The sequence below is a fragment of the Thamnophis elegans genome, chromosome 5 (genome assembly GCF_009769535.1).
Source record: "Thamnophis elegans isolate rThaEle1 chromosome 5, rThaEle1.pri, whole genome shotgun sequence".
Lineage (NCBI taxonomy): Eukaryota > Metazoa > Chordata > Lepidosauria > Squamata > Colubridae > Thamnophis > Thamnophis elegans.
The window spans coordinates 89,163,951-89,182,074 of NC_045545.1; the positions used below are offsets into that span (position 1 = coordinate 89,163,951).

General features: G+C 43.8%; 1 protein-coding gene across 1 annotated transcript in view; it reads left to right on the forward strand.

The window, feature by feature from the left end:
- Window positions 1-864: 864 nt before the first annotated feature.
- Window positions 865-18,124, forward strand: part of CDH4 (cadherin 4) — a 425,687-nt gene continuing 408,427 nt past the window's right edge. Inside the window, exon 1 of the mRNA XM_032219093.1 lies at window positions 865-940. Coding sequence (XP_032074984.1) covers window positions 916-940 — 25 coding nt within the window. The 5' untranslated portion in view covers window positions 865-915. The remainder of the gene's footprint in view (window positions 941-18,124) is intronic.

The following is an 18,124-nucleotide window of genomic DNA, read 5'->3' on the forward strand; positions in this document are numbered from 1 at the left end:
ACAGACACTTTCTCCGTAACCATCTACCCTCTTCTTTCCTTTCCTTTCCTCTTTCTCCTTTCCTTTCCTCTTTCTCTTTCTCCTTCTCCCCCCTTCTCCTCCTCCTTTGCTTTCCTTTCCTCCTTCTCCTTTCCTTTCTCTTCCTCTTCCTCTTTCTTTCTCCTTCTCCCTCCTTCTCCTTTCCTTTCTCCTTTCTTTTCCTTTCGCTTCCTCTTCCTCCTTTCCTTTCCTTTTCACTTTCTCCTTTCCTTTTCACTTTCTCCTTTCCTTTCCTCTTTCTCCTTCTCCCTCCTTCTCCTTCTCCTTTCCTTTCTTTTCCTTTTTCTCCTTTCCCTTCCTCTTCCTATTTTTTTCTCCTTCTCTCTGCGTCTGGTTTCCTTTCCCTTCCTCTTCCTTTTCCTCTTTCTCCTTCCCTTCCCTTTTTTCCTTTCCTTTTTTGGAAGGGTATTGTTTCAACTTTACTCTCCTCTTTCCCTTTTGAAGGTAACTAAACAAATTCCACATGCTTAAAATGAACTAGCCTTTTTGCAGTGGCCAATGATAATGGCCTTACCTCTAGCTTCTATTAGACATAGAGCCCACCGGCAAGTTAGTTTTTAATCTGCTCTATTAAAATATGTCAGTCAGGGCTGCCAATTTTTTATTAGGCACATTGGATGTATAGTTCAGCTTAATCAAAGCGTGCTTTATAATCATAGCTGTGTGTTATTATATCTTACCCATTGAGCTTCATTTCATTTGAATAGACATTCTGAAACTAATTCATGGCCTTGTTTGTGAGGGTTTGCAACATATTGGGTAAATACTGTCTAATAGCTCTAGAGATTATTGGTAAACAGAGGCCCATCTGATCAGATCTTCCGTAGCACATCCACTATTGACTTCTCCAAAGAGAGAAATTGATTTGAGACAAAGATGAGTGTTGACTACTTGTTTTGCCGTAAGTACTTTCTGTTTGCATGTAAAGCTAATAATATTCATTAGAAAGCTTCTGGTGTGCAGTTTACTAAAGGGATATTGACTGAAGCAAAAGATTAATTGACTCAAGAGTAAGAGTGCTTAACCAAGACGATATAATTGGTCAAAAGTCTTCCAGGTTTTACAATGGTCCAAAGTAGAACAAACTCATCATACTTCTTAAGTAAATGTTGTGGTCCGACAGTGGCCAGCAGAGCAGATTCGGACAGTGAGGAGGTTGGGGAGGAAACTGGGCCAGTCCTTGAGTCCAGAGAAGGCTCGGACAGACAAGGGCTCTGCGTCAGAGGCAGAGAGGGGACCAAGGCCATCTGGTACTAATTTGCTGCCTCCAGAGTCTGACATCAGTGAGGCAGAAGAACAGCAGGAGCCTGTTCCCAGTGTGCGCATGCGCAGAGCTGCCGGAAGGCAAGAACAATTCAGAATATAGACTCGATTTGGGAGAAAGGCTTGGAGATGATTGGCCCCTCCTATAAAAGAGAAGTGAACAGGACATGAGCTTTTGCAGGAAGCAATTAGTTCATCTGGTCGATTCGAGCTTGAAAAGTTTGGCCTTGCTCTGCATTTGGCAATTAGGTTTCTGGAAGCATTCCAAGGGAGATAAGGTGTGTGTTTACCAACATTCCCCTGAAAAACTGTGGCAACTCGAGCAGACATCTGTCGGCATCTTCACAGGCTGTTTGTGAAGCTGTGCGGACTGTGAATGACCATAATTCACAGCCGTATAAATAAAAGAGGGGTTTGCAGGACTAAGATTGTGATTTATACTTTCTCGGGAAGCCTAGGTCAGAACAGTAAATGAAAGTTGGATTATTGCATCGCCTTCTGTTTCTCCCCCCACACTGTGAATCCAGAAACTGTTAGACAATAGATTTGTTGTCCTCTTGAGTTCTACTTGCCTGCAACAAAGCTTTGTTTAATTTTTTTAAGAGGTTTGGCCAGGAAAAATGTGATTTGTATCAGAGCAGCCTGCCTGGATTCCTGCCAATAGGGGAGATACTGAACTTGACAAGGAGCTGGCTTTCTCGTGAAATGTGATCCTAATCAAGAAATTGGAGGAGGAGGAATCCAATACCTTTTCTGATATAAAAAGGGATTCTAGACGGAACAGAAGAGGCAGGAGTAAGCTGCCGAGAAGATAAAGGACTGCTTCACACACCAGGAGAGGCAAAAATGTCATCCGCAGCAAACTGATTTTGTGTCAAAGTGATGAGAAGCCGGGGTCGATGCTAGGATGTCGACGCCACTTTTATGCATTTGCCACAAAAGTTGCACTTGGAAATTGCTTGAGACTTGGAAGGGGCTGAGTAAGAAGCTCAGAACTGATCAAAGATTGATCAGGGAGCCTTAACGGAGTGATTATTAGGACCTTGTTAAAAGCCAGCACTACAAAGAAGAGAGAGAGAGAAAGACAGAAGGAGGACAGGAGGGTTTTTTTTGGTCTTGATGTAAGCCAGGGGTATCAAACTCAATTTCATTGAGGGCTGCATCAAGGTCGTGTCTGACCTTAGGGGGCTGGGGTGGGTGTGGCCAGGGTAGGTGTGGCCAGCTTGACGTCACTTGTGTTGATGGCACCTTTGGCGAAAACGGGCTGCCGAGCTCTGTTTCCAGCTGCAACGGCTTTCTACAACCCTATCAGCGAAAACAGAGCACAGAAGGGCTGCATGCAGCATTTATTAGTTCTATTTCCCCTGGCAGAAGCACTTTAGAATGCAGCTCATGAGTGATTTCACCCCATCTAAAGCACCTCGAACGCTATAACCTTCCCACAAAGGTGGTTCCTATTCCTCTACTTGCATTTTTACATGCTTTCGAACTGCTAGGTTGGCAGAAGCTGGGACGAGTAAAGGGAGCTCACTCCGTTATGCGGCACTAAGGGTTTGAACCACCGAACTGCCAATTTTTCTGATCGACCAGCTCAGCATCTTAGCCCCTGAGCCCTTTCTTTATCTAGGCTTAGCAATTAATGGTCCCAAAGAGATGAAGGCTAAAGAAGCTGGGCCTAGCTCTCAGGTTAGCTGAATAGAAGTTTGAGTCACCCTTGTTTTCACAAGCCTTTATCTGAATTTCTCTAAGCCAGTATAGAAAGTCCCACCAGATGAAAATTTGAAAGAAAACATAGGCACGTGCCAGAAATGGGTGAGTTGCAGAGATGGGTTCCTACCGGTTTGGACCGGTTTGGCCAAGTAGGTGGTAACTCAGCTGGCCATGCCCCAAAGCAGTTTTATGGCACCACCATCTTGCAATTATTTTTATTACTGTGCATGCACACCCACAATGCACGTCCCTGAGTGAACCAGCACTAACAAAAGCCAGAAGTCACCCCTGGTAAGTTTCACCCTTCCACAATTACAAACTCCCTTTGTTTCCAAGTATTTTGTGAGCCATGAAGGTATAGAGAGTAGTAGCTACTAGTCTGTTTAGTTTATGCTGTCACACTATCCAGGGTGCACCACAAGGAGGCAGACTAGAAGGAGTTAGATGTCCCGGGCTCTGAAGAGCTTCACATTCCAACCCAGCGTCCCTTTCGCTTTTGTGTCAGAGGTGGGTTCCTACCGGTACGGTACAGTTCGGCTGAATAGCAATAGCAATAGCAGTTAGACTTATATACCACTTCATAGGGCTTTCAGTCCTCTCTAAGCGGTTTACAGAGTCAGCATATCGCCCCCACAGTCTAGGTCCTCATTTCACCCACCTCGGAAGGATGGAAGGCTGAGTCAACCTTGAGCCAGTGAGATTAGAACCGCTGAACTGCAGATAACAGTCAGCTGAAGTGGCCTGCAGTACTGCACCCTAACCACTGCACCACCTCGGCTCTTAGGTAGTAACTAGGTAATAACTCCGGCAGACACGTAGCCGTACTGGTCCTATCCTCGATGTCACCATCTTGATTTTATGTTCTGCACATGCGCAGAACAATCTTCATTGAAAAAAAATGTATTTTCCCCTTTTTTAATGTGCGCATGCACAGATTGTTTTAAGTACAAATGTGCATACGCATGGAGTGCCAAACTGGTAGTAATGGCGGCAGGAACCCACCCCTGTTTTATGCCCTGGATTCAGCAAAGAGAAGAAAAAGCCCAGGCAGTTGACAGGAAAAATCCAAGCAGGTTTTTTTTTTCTGTTGCATGAATTTGGGAGTGAGGTTTGCAGAGCTGCTGGGCGGGAATAACACACCCCTTGAATTTAGGATGGATAGGTTTGCAAGAGAAGAAAAAACGGCAAGAGACTTGTCTGGAGAGATGGCAGCAGACAGGCAGGGAGAGACAACAAAAGAAAAATTGTGGAAGCAGGCGGGGAAAAAAATAGGACAGGCAACCGACTAGAGGCTGAAGGGAAGGCATAATATATAAGCAGACAGTCTGTAATGCAATACCACACACAATAGCCTGAAAAGCACCCGCGGAGTCTTGGCCAAGAACACGCCAAGATCAAAAAACGAAGCAGGAAGTCAAGAACGTGGATCCACAAAAGCCAGATGCTGAAGTTGCTTCCAGCGTCAGAAAGCCGTCTCTGCACAATGAGAGCCTCTCCTCTCTTTGCCTGCACAGGTGAGGTTTTCTCTGCTCAGCACTTGCTAATAATGAGAGCCTGAGCTGGCTTGTGGAAGACGCATCTCTCGGCTTGCTCATTAGGTGCTCACTTCACCAGAGTGCAGGATTCTCGACTCGGTGGTTTTGTCCTGCATCTCGGAGACCGGCTCTGAGTTCACATCCAGGGGTGGGCTTCAAACATTTAAGCAAGGGGTTCTCCGCCCAGTTGTTGATGGCCGTGGCCATGGTCGGAGTGACCAAGTCAGCCTCCTGCACCATGGTGGGGGGCGTTTTTGCCCTCCCAGGCCTCCACGGACTTTCCTCAACCATTCAGGAGGGCAAAAACAACCTCACCTGGCTCTGAAGGCCGGAAATGGGCCTGTTTCCGGCCTTCCCAAACTTCCAGTGGGCCCGTTTTTCACCCTCCCATAGCATCTGTGTATGCCCTGTATTTACTTGTATCCAAAACAGGCTGTGTGGGGACTCCTGGGAGGGGAGGGGTGGGTGGGGCCAGCCAGAAATGAGTTCTAGTCCTGCCTTAAGTAAGTTGGAGGTTGTGGGAGTTACATCACTTAAGACTTTCAAGAAGAGATTGGGCTAAAAAATGGTGTAGGGCAGTGATGGTTAACCTTTTTGTCATGGCTTGTCAAAAGAGGGAGGAGCACAGGGGGGGTCATGTGTGTGCCCATAATTCTATGCACCCTGCACATGTGCATGAACTGTTGCACATGCGCATGACCCCATGATGGCACTGAACCCATTTTTCACTTTCCCCAGGCTTCAGAGGCTTTCTTGGAGCCTGGGGAGGGTGAAAACGGCCTCCCTGCCCCCCCCACCTCCGGGAGGCCTTTCAGAGGTCGGAAATGGCCCATTTTCTGTCTTCCAGTTTGCACATTGGACTGGGTTTTTTTGCCCTCCGGAGGCTTCAGGAGGCTTCCCTAAAGCCTCCGGAGGGCAAAAAACGGCCAAAAACCAAGGCCAAAATCAGCTGACCAGCGCACACATGGACGCTGGAGCTGACAGGGTAATGCCTCACGTGCTGTCAGAAATGGCTCCGCGTGCCACTGTTCACCATCACGGGTATAGGGTCTCCTGCTTGGGCCAGGGGTTGGACTAGATGACCTACCAGGTCCCTTCCAACTCTGTTAATCTGATGGTGGCCAATCCCCAGGAGATGATCAGTTCTAGTCCAGTGTTAGGCCTGAAAACAAGCTAGTGAATTACTCCAGTCACCCTCTCTCAGCCCAGCCCTCCTCACAGGGTTGTTGTTGTGAGGAAAAAGATGAGGAGGAAGGAGTATTAGATACATTCGCTGCCTTAAGTTACTAGGGGGGGGGGTTTAAAAAAAATCTAATAAATAAATAAATAAACCAATGTCCGATCCGAATATTGTTTCACTTGACTGAAAAACATGATGACCCCCCCCCCCCCCCAAATGAGTATTTCTTTTTGGATGCCTAAAAAACAATTCCAAATCATGTGAAGCATCTTTGCAAAAATAAAAACATGGCTAGGCATCCTGTGGCGAAATGGATTCAGAAGTATTTGTCTGCAAAATATTCCAGAGCCTGCCAACATCTCCCAAGAATCACTATCTGTTTTGCAAGCCCTGGGAATCAACTTTATGTTGGTTAGAAAATTTTTTTATAGCCGGCAGCCAGTTGCAGAGAAAGCAAGCATGATTTTAAGACATACTGTTATTTGGGCAAATATACAACCTTCTGTTGCCAAGAAAAAAAAAATGTATGTCATTATGGCACTACTGTGGTATATGGTAGGTTGAGTCCAACATAGGAACTTTATAGGTTTCTCTAACAAAGATGAAGAACCCTCAGAATATATATCAATTCCACTGTTTCTCAAAGTAAGGCAGAACCGAGGGGCTAGTCCAATGTGCAATAGTTGAAACTATATCTGTGTTACCTGAATTTATTGACTAGTGTATATCCATGACTGGTGGCGAGGTGGCTCAGAGGTTAAGGTGCTGAGCTTGTCAGCCAGAAAGGCAGCAGCCCAAGTTCGAGACCCAAGCACCACGTGCAGGGGTGAGCTCCCGTCCTCGTCTCAGCTCCTGCCAACATAGCAGTTCAAAAACATGCAAATGCAAGTAGATAAATAGGTACCACTTCAGGGGGGGGGAGTAACAGTGCTCCATGACATCATGCTGGCCACATGACATGAAATGTCTTTGGACAGGGCTGACTAGCAACAACCAGCAGAGTAAAATCCACAGGGTTTCCTTCACCTTTTTTAATAGATCCATGACACCAATGCAGGTAGTCCTCAACTTATGATGACAACTGAGCCCCAAATTTCTCTTCCTAAGCAAGGCAGTTGTTAAGTGAATATCATTGCATACAATAGAATAGGAATAGAACAGAATAAGGAACAGAATGAAACAGAATAGAATAGAACAGAATAAGGAATGGAACAGTGGTGGGTTACGACCGGTATGTCCTGGTACGGGCATACCGGTGCCTGCTGGGAATATCAGGTACTGTTCCGGTACGGTGCTCTGGAGGGCCCACCCACCTGCCGCCATCCTTATATGTATTTGACCTCTTCGGGGCTTCCACATACGTGCACAGAGCATATAGCTTCTGTGCGATGCTCCGCCGAGCAGCTGGAGCATCGCGGAGGTGTCATGGGAGGTAAGGACGCATGTGTGTGCTGCGCACATTCATGTAGATCACACAGGGCCCCATTACACTGTACCAGTTGCAATGGGATCTGAAACTCACCACTGGAATGGAATGGAATGGAGCAGGCTAGGCTAGGCTAGACTAGGGGAGAAGAGGGAGGAGAAGTGAAGTGAAGTGAAGGGCAGAGAAGGGAAAGGAAGAGAAGTGAATTCTTTTTTGGCCAAGTGTGATTGGACACACACAGAATTTGTCTTTGGTGTATAACCTCTTAGTGTAGATAAAAGCTATAAGTGATCAATCATAATCAGTCATCATAAAATTACGTTCCTCCTAAATCATAATATACAACACTTAGTGACCGTCATACTAAATAAGCAATCCTGACCCTTTTGCCACATTCGTTAAATGAATCACTGCAGTCATGTGGTCATTAAGCGAATCTGGCTTCCCTTGTCGGAAGCCATCTGAGAACATGGCAGATAATGATCACGTCATAAATATATGTTGGTTGCAGTGGTGGGTTCCGGATCGCATTGCAACCGGTATGGTACAACAGGGCCCGGTGTCGACCACATGAACGTGGGCAGCGTGTGCATGCATACCTACCACTTGTGACGCTCAGTGACACCTCTGTGACGCTCCAGGTGCTTGGCAGAGCATCACGCAGGCGCCGTTTGCTCCATGCATGTGCATGGAAGCCCCAAAGAGCTCAAATACTGGTAAGGAGCGCGGGCGGGCAGGTGGGCCCTCCGGAGCACTGTACTGGAACGGTAGCCTGTGCACCCGTACCGGGGCGTACCGGTCGTAACCCACCATTGGTCGGTTGCCAAGGGCCAAAATTCTGACTGTGTGAACATGGGGATGCTACAACACTCATAAATGTGAAAACTTATGGTCACTAAATGAATGGTTGTAAGTTGAGGGCTACCTGTATCCCTGAAAGATGGCACACTCACAGGCCTGAAGCAGTTAAGTATTGTTGTGAAGGGAGAGTTGCCCAGTGTATTTGCGGCTGGGGAATTCTGGGAGTTGAAGTCCACACCTCTTCAAACCGCCAAGGTTGAGAATCACTGGTACATCCTATTTATTATAGATTACTGCAACATTTTCATTGCCTGATGCTGCCAATAGAGTTTGGCAGATCCAGTTAAACCCAGGTGCCAAATTAATTATGGGTATTATACCATTTGGATGGTTTTGTGTCTCCCTCCACCCCTTTCCCCTTTTCAAATACCACTTTGGGGAATTTGAGTCACTCTCATATTATTTTAGGGAAATGTTTCAGCTTCGGCAGCACCCGGAGCATATTTTAATGTTCATGAAGGAAATTTGATTTATGGAGTTACTGCAAAGGAACATGATGGTTTGAAGTCCCTGTAGCCATAAACACATCAGAAGCTGAAATGGAACACACACACACACACACACACACACACACACACACACACAATCCCCCTCACCCATTATGGATATTGTATAAACAGACACGGAATTACCTCAGAGCTAAGAAAGTGAAAGCTGCTGTAGGAATTAACCTTCTAAGAATCAGTAGCTTGAGGAAAAGAAATCTGAAGGGGACACTGGAATATCGGTAGCATAACTGGCAGCGATCCTACCATCTTTAAATGAATTTCACAAAACAGCCTTCATTTAGCAGTGGGGACATAAATGAGATGGACTTTACAGCCGTGCCAAACAACACTTTACTGTTAATTGTTTTGAGTGCTGAAATTAGTCACTACGGAATAAGTGTGATAGGGGTAACGCCTCAACTTACAAGTGTTGATTTAGTGACCATCCAAAGTTACAACAGCCCTGAAGAAAGTAACTTTATAACCATTTCTCACACTTACAACTGTTGCAGTGGACCAGTGGTGGGTTCCTACCAGTTTGGACCAGTTTGGCCGAACTGGTAGTGGTTTGGTGGCCTGGATCGCTGGAACTGGCAGCAACCCAGGCTCCCCCATGTCCCCAAATCAGTTCTCCGGGCAGCGCCACAGGCGGTGCCATCTTGTTTTTCGGTTCTGCAGAACAATTTTCATTGCATTGGGCATCCATGCACAGTGCGCATCAAGCATGCATAGACACATGGCAAGCACACAAGCAGCACACACACAAGCAGCACGCACACGAGCGAACCGGTAGTAGGGCCTGCCGGAACCCACCCCTGCAGCAGACTGATGGTCACATGATCAAAATTCAGAGGCTTGGCAACTGGTTGCAGTGCCCAGGAATCATGTGGTCGCCTTTTGCGACCCACTGAGAAGCAAAGTCAATGAAAAAGCCAGATTCACTCAACAGCCATGTTACTAACTTAACAACTACAGTGGTTCATTCAACAACAATGGCAAGAAAAATGGATCAAAATTTACTTAGCAAATGTCTTGTTTAGAACAGAGGTTTTGGGCTCAATTATGGCCTTAATGTCATATATCAACCATATGACCACAGAGATGTCTTCGGACAGCGCTGGCTCTTCGGCTTTGAAACGGAGATGAGCACCGCCCCCTAGAGTCGGGAACGACTAGCACATATGTGCGAGGGGAACCTTTACCTTTATCTATGGTCTTAAGTCAAGAACCAGTCCTTCACTTTACTTAGCCGGTCATTTAACGACTGTTCAAACTTACACCAGATCCCCCCAAAAGATATGTACAACCAAGATTCAAAGTTCTGACATCCACACACACAACACAATCACATAATTATGATCACATAATCGCTCAGCAGCTGACATACTCTTGCGGATATTTGCCGCCTCTTGCAGTCAGATGATTGGTTGGAAACTAATGTTTACTTCCGCTTTCTGGCAAAATAACGCCCATCGCGAACAATGCATTCCCTTCACTATCGTGACTCTGTTTAACAACTGTGTTGATTAACTTAATGACCACCATAAAAATGTCATAAAATTTTGGTTGGTCAAGGGATGATCTGCTTAATGACTGGCACAACTAACAATTGAAATTTGCGGCTCCATTACAGTCATAAGTAAGGAATACAGGTAGTCATCGGCTTACAACCACAGTTGAGCCCAAAATATATGTTGTTAAGTGAGACATTTGTTGAGTGAGTTTTGCTCCATTTATAACCTTTTCTTGCCACAGTTGTTAATTGAGCAACACGGTTGTTAAGTGAATCCGGTTTCTCCATTGATTTTACTTGTCAAAAGGTTGCAAAAGTGGATCACATGACCCTAGGACTCAACAACGATCATAAATATGAACTACCATATTTTTCAGAGTATAAGATGCACCTTTTTTCCTCAAAAAAGAGGCTGAAAATCTGGGTGCATTTATTGAATGCAGCATTTTTTGTCTCCTGAAGCTCCGCCCCTTCACCAAAATGGCTGTGCAGGCTTTCAGAGAGCTCCTCTATTTCTCTCCCTATTTCTCTCTGTCTATCCCTCTACCTACCTACACACTCTCTCTCTCACCCTACCTACCTACTGTATTTCTCTATCTCTTTATATTGATTTCTCTTTCTCTCTCTATCCCTTTATCTACCTACCTACTTACCTAACTACTGCATTTCTCTCTCTCTCTCTCCCCCTCTCTCTCTTTCTCTCTCTCTCTCTATCCCTTTATCTACCTACCTATCTATTCTCTCTCCTTACCTACCTATTGTTTTTCTCTCTCTTTCTCTCCCGCTCTTTCCCTCTATCTACCTACCTACTTTTTTTTAAAATTTGCCTCTTCAAAACCTTATACTCCGAAAAATACAGTAGTTGCCAAGTGCCTGAATTTTTTTTATTTTTTTTATTTTAAACATATAAACAGAACAAGACAGAGATTAAAACAACAGAAGAACAAATAGCAAAAAAAAGCCCACCATAAAACAAAGGAAAAATTCCATTATACAGTAGTTCCATATCGATATGTCTTTAAAATTGGGGTTCTCCCCCCCCCCCATACTTTCATATCATACATTCTTGGTCCCCTTGTTCTTTACTTATTTGCGTATACTATTCCATACTTATTTATACTTAACTGTTTAGATCAGAATATATCCAAGTGTCTGAATTTTGATCACATCACTATGGGGATGCTGCAACCGTCCTAAGTGTAAAAAACGGCCATAAGTCACTTTTTTCAGTGCCATTGTAACTTTGAACAGTCACTAAATGAACTGTTGTAAGTTGAGGACTACCTCAGGATCAGGAGCAGCTTGCCTCCAGAAGTTGTGAATGCCCCAACCCTGGAAGTCTTTAAGAAGATGTTGGATAGCCATTTGTCTGAAACGGTATAGGGTTTCCTGCCTAGGCAGGGGGTTGGACTAGAAGACCTCCAGGGTCCCTTCCAACTCTGCTATTGTATTGTAAGGACCCTACCTGTATAAACAATTGTAAGCTACAGATTACTTCATCAGATGTATGAGGTGGCTAAGTTAAAGATTCCAATATCTCAGGGATTGCCACAAAGAAGAGGGAGTCAACCTACCTACCTACCTACCTACCTACCTACCTACCTAGCTACCTACCTAACTACCTAACTACCTAACTACCTAACTACCTAACTACCTAACTAACTAACTAACTAACTAACTAACTAACTACTCTCTCTCCTTACCTACCTACTGTATTTCTCTCTCTTTCTCTCCCTCTCTATCCCTCTATCTACCTACCTACATTTTTATGAAGGAAAACAAAAAGCAATGATATTTTGTTGCAACATTAATGGTTCCAGAAATATGGTATATTCTGAGTGACAATACCGTTCAATTATCTCTTCCTCTTTCTCCTCCTTTTCCAATGGACGATTAACAGTTTCACAGGGATTAATTCTTGTGAGTGACAGAATACTTATTCCACCTGACATGCAACAAGAAATTGGCTCACTGGCTCCCTCGTTTGTGTAGTTGTGTATATATTTATAAAACTAAATTGTGTGTATTTGAAAAAAACAAAACAAAAGAGAATGTCCACAAATTTCTGGTCAGTCGAAATCTTACTTGGTTTGAAAGAAACTATAAGATTTGCTAGAGGAATAGACCTTTTTAGAGATAAGAACCACAGATATAGCAATATCAGATCGTGGGAGAAAACCGAAGCAGTATTTGTGAATTTAAAGGTCATATGTGTATAATTTTAGAGGCTAGATTTTCCATACATCTAGGAATTGCAGTCTTGGTTAATCTTACAAGGCAATTGTTTCTTGCTATTGAAATTCTCGAATAGCAGGGAAAATATAAAATCATGAAATATAATTCTGAGGATTACAATAAAAATAACAGATTATAAAGGAAATATAAATAATGCTGTAATCATGGGGTAGAGCTTTTTTATAGTATTTGTACTTATAACTACTTGAAAAGAAAATTGGAAATCATTTGATTTCCGCGTTTCTGTTTTTGCTCTCCTTTTATTCTAAATGTTAGTCCTTGTTAGCTTTATTTTGTGTTTAAAATGTTAATTTTAAAAATGTTCATACATGTTTATAAAAATATGATTGTCAGGTTTCCGAAAGATGCTCTAAGTAATTCATGAGCTTCGAGCCAAGTTTCAAAAGAAATCCAGGCATTTATTTGGAACACCATTTCGGCAATACCCCATTGCAATCAGATCTGACCTCATTTAAATTATGGCTGAATTTTGCCTCTGTTTCTTTCCTCCCCTCGGTCTGTGTCATAAATCACATTCACCAAAGAGGTGCACGCCTCACAAGCCTGCTGTAGTGATCTGAGATCGGACTCTAGCCGTAGGTATGTGTGGAATGCACTCCCCCCTTTCCTTACCATGGCAACTTGATAACAGACACCCAAATGCTTGATGAGTTGACAATGATTCAATGAAATAGTACTTCCCTTGTATTTAATTTTTTTTAACTTTAAGGAGGAATTTAGAAGGAAATCAAACTGAGTTTACTTATTTAGACCTGAAGCAATTATCTTTTGGAAACATACCTCCCCAGTACACCACTCAAAAGGCAGGCTAGCTTTGAGTCATGAGTCCAGAAGTGTTAATAATAATGCCTTGGTAAGGCCATACTTGGAATACTGCATTCAGCTTTGATCACCACGATATAGAAAAGATGTGGAGATTCTAGAAAGAGTGCAGAGAAGAGCAACAAAGATGATTAGGGGACTGGAGGCTAAAACATATGAAGAACGGTTGCAGGAACTGGGTATGTCTAGTTTATTAGAAAGAAGGACTAGGGGAGACATGATAGCAGTCTTCCAATATCTCAGGGGTTGCCACAAAAAAGAGGGAGTCAAACTATTCTCCAAGGCACCTGAGGGCAGGACAAGAAGCAATGGGTGGAAACTAATCAAGGAGAGAAGCAACTTAGAATTGAGGAGAAATTTCCTGACAGTTGGAACAATTAATCAGTGGAACAGCTTGCCTCCAGAAGTTGTGAATGCCCCAACATTGGAAGTCTTTAAGAAGATGTTGGATAGCCATTTGTCTGGAATGGTATAGGGGTTCCTGCCTAGGTAGGGGGTTGGACTAGAAGACCTCCAAGGTTCCTTCCAACTCTGCTATTGTATGGTAAGGACTCCCAGGTTGCGCACTGGATCTGTTTATGGCAATACAACCCCATCCAGCACCAAATATGGCATAGAATCTGAATCAGAATAGAAATGGAAGGGACCTTGGAGGTCTTCTAGTCCAGCCCCCTGCTCAAGCAGGAGATCCTATGCCATTTCAGACAAATCCAGTCTCTTCTTAAAAACCTCCAATAATGAAGACCTTACAATGTCTGAAGGCAAGCTGTTGCACTGGTTCATTGTCCTCACTGTTCGGAAGTTTCTCCTGAATTTCAGGTTGCTTCTCTCGTTTATTTTCCATCCATTGTTTCTTGTCCTGCTCTTTGGTGCTTTGGAAAATAAGTTGAACTTCTCTTTGTGGCAGATCCTAAAATACTGGAATACTTCTATCATGTCCCCCCCCCCCAATTCTGTTTTTCCCCCCTTTAGACTAGCCATACGCAATTCCTGCAGCCGTTCTTCATATGTTTTAGTCTCAGTGATGCAGCATGCACCCACAAGTGGCTGGCCAGGTTAGGTGGTCTTAATAGAATGGACCTTATAAATTCATTTTAGTTTGGCTTTTATTCTAGTGCCCTGGAGTCCCAAAGTTGATTTTTAGCTGGAGTGAACTCTTCTCTCCAACTTCCTCATAAGTATTACAAATAGGGCTGAACAGTGTGGCAAGACCCTGTAAAGTGGGGGCACAAGAAGCCAGACGTGGGTGAGAGATAGAACAGAGGTAAAAGCTGCTGACAGCTTAAGACGAAATAGGAACTTCTCTTTTTTATATTTCTCCTATGTACTTTGCTGTAACAGTCCAAATGAACTTCTGCTTTTTGAAATGTCATGCTTGTCTCGTGTATGGAAACGCCTTGAGAAAGCACCGTGTGGAACACGGCATAAAAGTAGGATCCTGGGCAGAGCCTGGACAGTTCAGGTTTTGGTGTGTGAACACGCTGAACTTGATGCATCCAATAAACCTGTTTCTCTTCCTTCGTGGTCTCAAGTCCTGATCTTTCGTAAGTAGATTACAAACCTCAATTTGCTGCAACATCAGGGCCTTTGATCATCTTAATTGCTCTTCTTTGCACTCCCCCCACCCCAAAGTGTCAACATCTTTTTTGTAATGCACAGTTTCAATGTTGAAAACTCCGTAATTGAAGAGTTTCAACTCTCATTTTACTGCATTTGGGGGTGGGGGGGGGGGGTTAGGACTTTTCTCTCTCTCATTCTGATGTTTTTTTTCCCCACCACCCCAATGAATGCTGTCCAGTAAAATTTGAGAATAATCATTTATTGATACTCACCCTATGGTGATGGCAAGACAAGAAACAATGGATGGAAACTAATCAAGGAGAGAAGCCACCTGGAATCAAGGAGAGATTTTTTTTTAAAACAGTGAGACCAATTAACCAGTGGAAGAGTTTGCCTCCAGAAGTTATGGGTGCTCCATCACTGGGGGGTTTTAAGAAGAGACTGGACAGTCACTTATCCGAGATAGTATAGGTACTGCTTGATCAGGGGGTTGAACTAGAAGACCTCCAAGGTCCCTTCCAGCTCCATTCTGATTGATTGATTGATCTCTCCTTGATTTAATTAAGTGTTAAAATGTTTTTATTTTCCATTTTTCATTTTCATACAGTCACATATATACTGTGCATAACCGGGGCCATACAACATTAAACAATAATCACAGCAATTCCTCTTGTCAACAATACCCCCAGAAATATAAATAAAATGAAACTCAAACTCAAACTCAAATAGAAACCCAATATACCCCTTCCACTCTCCATACACCTCTTTCTTCCGCCCCCCTCCAACTTTCTATCTTCCCTCCATCATTCCCCTCTACCCTACTTCCCCTCCCCTTCTACCACTCCTCTCTCCCCGTCCACTCCCTCCCTTCCTTCTCACCCTCCCTCCCATCCTCTCTCCCGCCCTCTCTACCCCTCTTTCTTCTATCCCACTCCTCCTCCCCTTGGTGTATTTTCTCCTTGATTTAATTGATGTTGTGTGTATATCATTAGAGGGACTCCTTGGTTACGACCACAAGTGAGCCCAACATTTCTGTCGCTAAAGCAGTTAAGTGAGTTTTGCTGCATTTTACAACCTTTCTTGCCGCCGTTGTTAATCATTGCTATTGTTCAGTTAGTAGCACGGCTGCTAAGTAAACCTGGCTTCCCTATTGACTCTGCTTGAAAGTCGCAAAAGGGGTTTACACACTGCAACCGTCATAAATACGAGTGAGTTTCCAATCAATTTTGAATTTTGATCATGTGACCGTGGGGATGCTGCAAAGATTTTAAGGGTGGAAAATAGCCTTCCTTCAGTGCCGTTGTAACTTTGCACAGTCACTAAATGAACTTTCGTGAGTCAAGGACTACCTATATTTAGTTATCAAATTGAGATGCTGCCCATCTGACCGTCAGGTAACTCTGGATGGCTTACAACATTATAAAAGCAAAAAATAGAAACATTAAAATATTAAATTGTGGCTTCTCATCCATGCTGAAGATGTGGGGGGAGGCTTATAAATCAATGCTTCTTTTGTTACCTGATGGGATTTCTCCTGTGTCATGGAAGAAACAAATGCCAGCAAGAATGTTTTTTTTTTTAAAAAAAAAAACCAACATTTTAATCTCTAAATATAATTGTTGCTGACTTTCCGCTTTTCATGCCAGCAAAACAAAACACAAGAAAACGGCTGTCAACAAGTTTTTGAAGTGCAATAAAAGAGAGGGAGAGAGGGAAATAGAGAGAGGGGGGAAAGACAGAGAGGAGAGAGAGAAGAGAGAGAGAAGAGAGACAGAGAGAGAGACAGAGAGGGAGAGACAGAGAGAAGAGAGAGGCAGAGACAGAGAGAGAGGAGAGAGAGAGAGACAGAGAGGAGAGGGAGAAGAGAAGAGAGAGAGAAGCAGAGAGATAGAGAGAGGAGAGAGAGAAGAGAGAGGCAGAAAGACAGAGAGGAGAGAGACAGAGAGGGGAGGAGGGAGGGAGGGAGAGGGAGAAAAAAAGACAGAGAGGAGAGAGAGGAGAGAGACAGAGAGAGAGACAGAGTGGGAGAGACAAAGAAGAGAGAGGCAGAGAGAGAGAGAGAGAGGAGAGAGAGAGAAAGAGAGGAGAGAGAGAAGAGAGAGAGGCCGAGAGAGAAGAGAAGAGAGGCAGAAAGACAGAGAGGAGAGAGACAGAGAGGGTAGAGAGAGGGGGGAGGGAGAGAGAGAGAAAAGACAGAGGAGAGAGAGGAGAGAGACAGAGAGAGAGACAGAGAAGAGAGGGAGAAGGGAAGAGAGAGAGAAGCAGAGAGACAGAGAGAGGAGATAGAGAGGAGAGAGAGGCAAAGAGAGAAGAGAAAACAAGAGAGGCAGAAAGACAGAGAGGAGAGAGACAGAGAGGGGAGAGAAGAGAGGCAGAGAGAGAGGCAGAGAGAGAGAGAGAGAGAGATTACACCTACCAGAAGGGTACATTTAGATGTGATAAAAATTTCATGAAGCTCAATGCATTATCCTGGGGGAAAGCAAACCTGAATCCTATCCTTTGAGTTTTATGTCTTCTGTTAAATTCAACATTAGCTCTTTGTAATCTGAACAATTCAGTCCCATGAGAGAGGCTGGAAACTAATTGCCTTGTGTTTACTTACAGAACAAAAGCCTCCTTCTTCTGTTTTTTTTTCTTTTTTTTAAAAGCAGCCGTAATTCAGGGGGAGAAAAAGTGGATTCTTTTGCAAACTGTGAGAGCAAATACACCTCTGCAAAAGAGCTAGAGATATAAGATATGTTTTCTTTTCAGGAGAAATAAGGAAGGTGATTGGGTTTACACTGGTCTTAGGATATGAACTTTTGAGAGCCTCTATTTCACTATACATATTCTCCATCATATATATATATTTAAGCTGCCAGATGTTCAGTGTGTATTATCATCCTATTTAAGCTTGTCACCTCATTCATTTATTCATTCGTTCGTTCACTCACTGAACCAATTAGTTTACACTCTGCTTTTCAAGCAGAAGCTCAGTGTGATATCCATAGCATTCTCCTTTGCAATTTCCCCCCATAACAATAAACCCGTGAAGTAGGCCATATTACATGGTAGAATCACCAGCCGAAGGAGACGATGCCTCTCTGGGGAGATGATATAAAAAGACATCCCAGCTTGTGTCGGTTCAGGAAGAAAATGTCTGAGATCGGATCCTTAGACCTACATCTGCTGCATCCCAAGAGAAGGCAGACAGTAAGATTCTTGCAATATAGGTGATCAACAATAAAGTATTCACTTGTTCTAACTGCGCTCTCCAAACACGACAAGCTGTCTGTGGTTAAATCAATGATTCCTTTATTAGGAGCGCCAGCAGCCCTGGCAAAAAGCCTCTCTCTCGTAGCAGGCTAACAAGTCTGTCCTGCAGGGAGATGAATAGTTATCTGCCATATCTAGTCATCATCACCCCCCACCTTTTATCCCTGGAGTTTAGATGGGGTTTCGCCAGCAGCACTAGCACTTCCATCCCAAGGA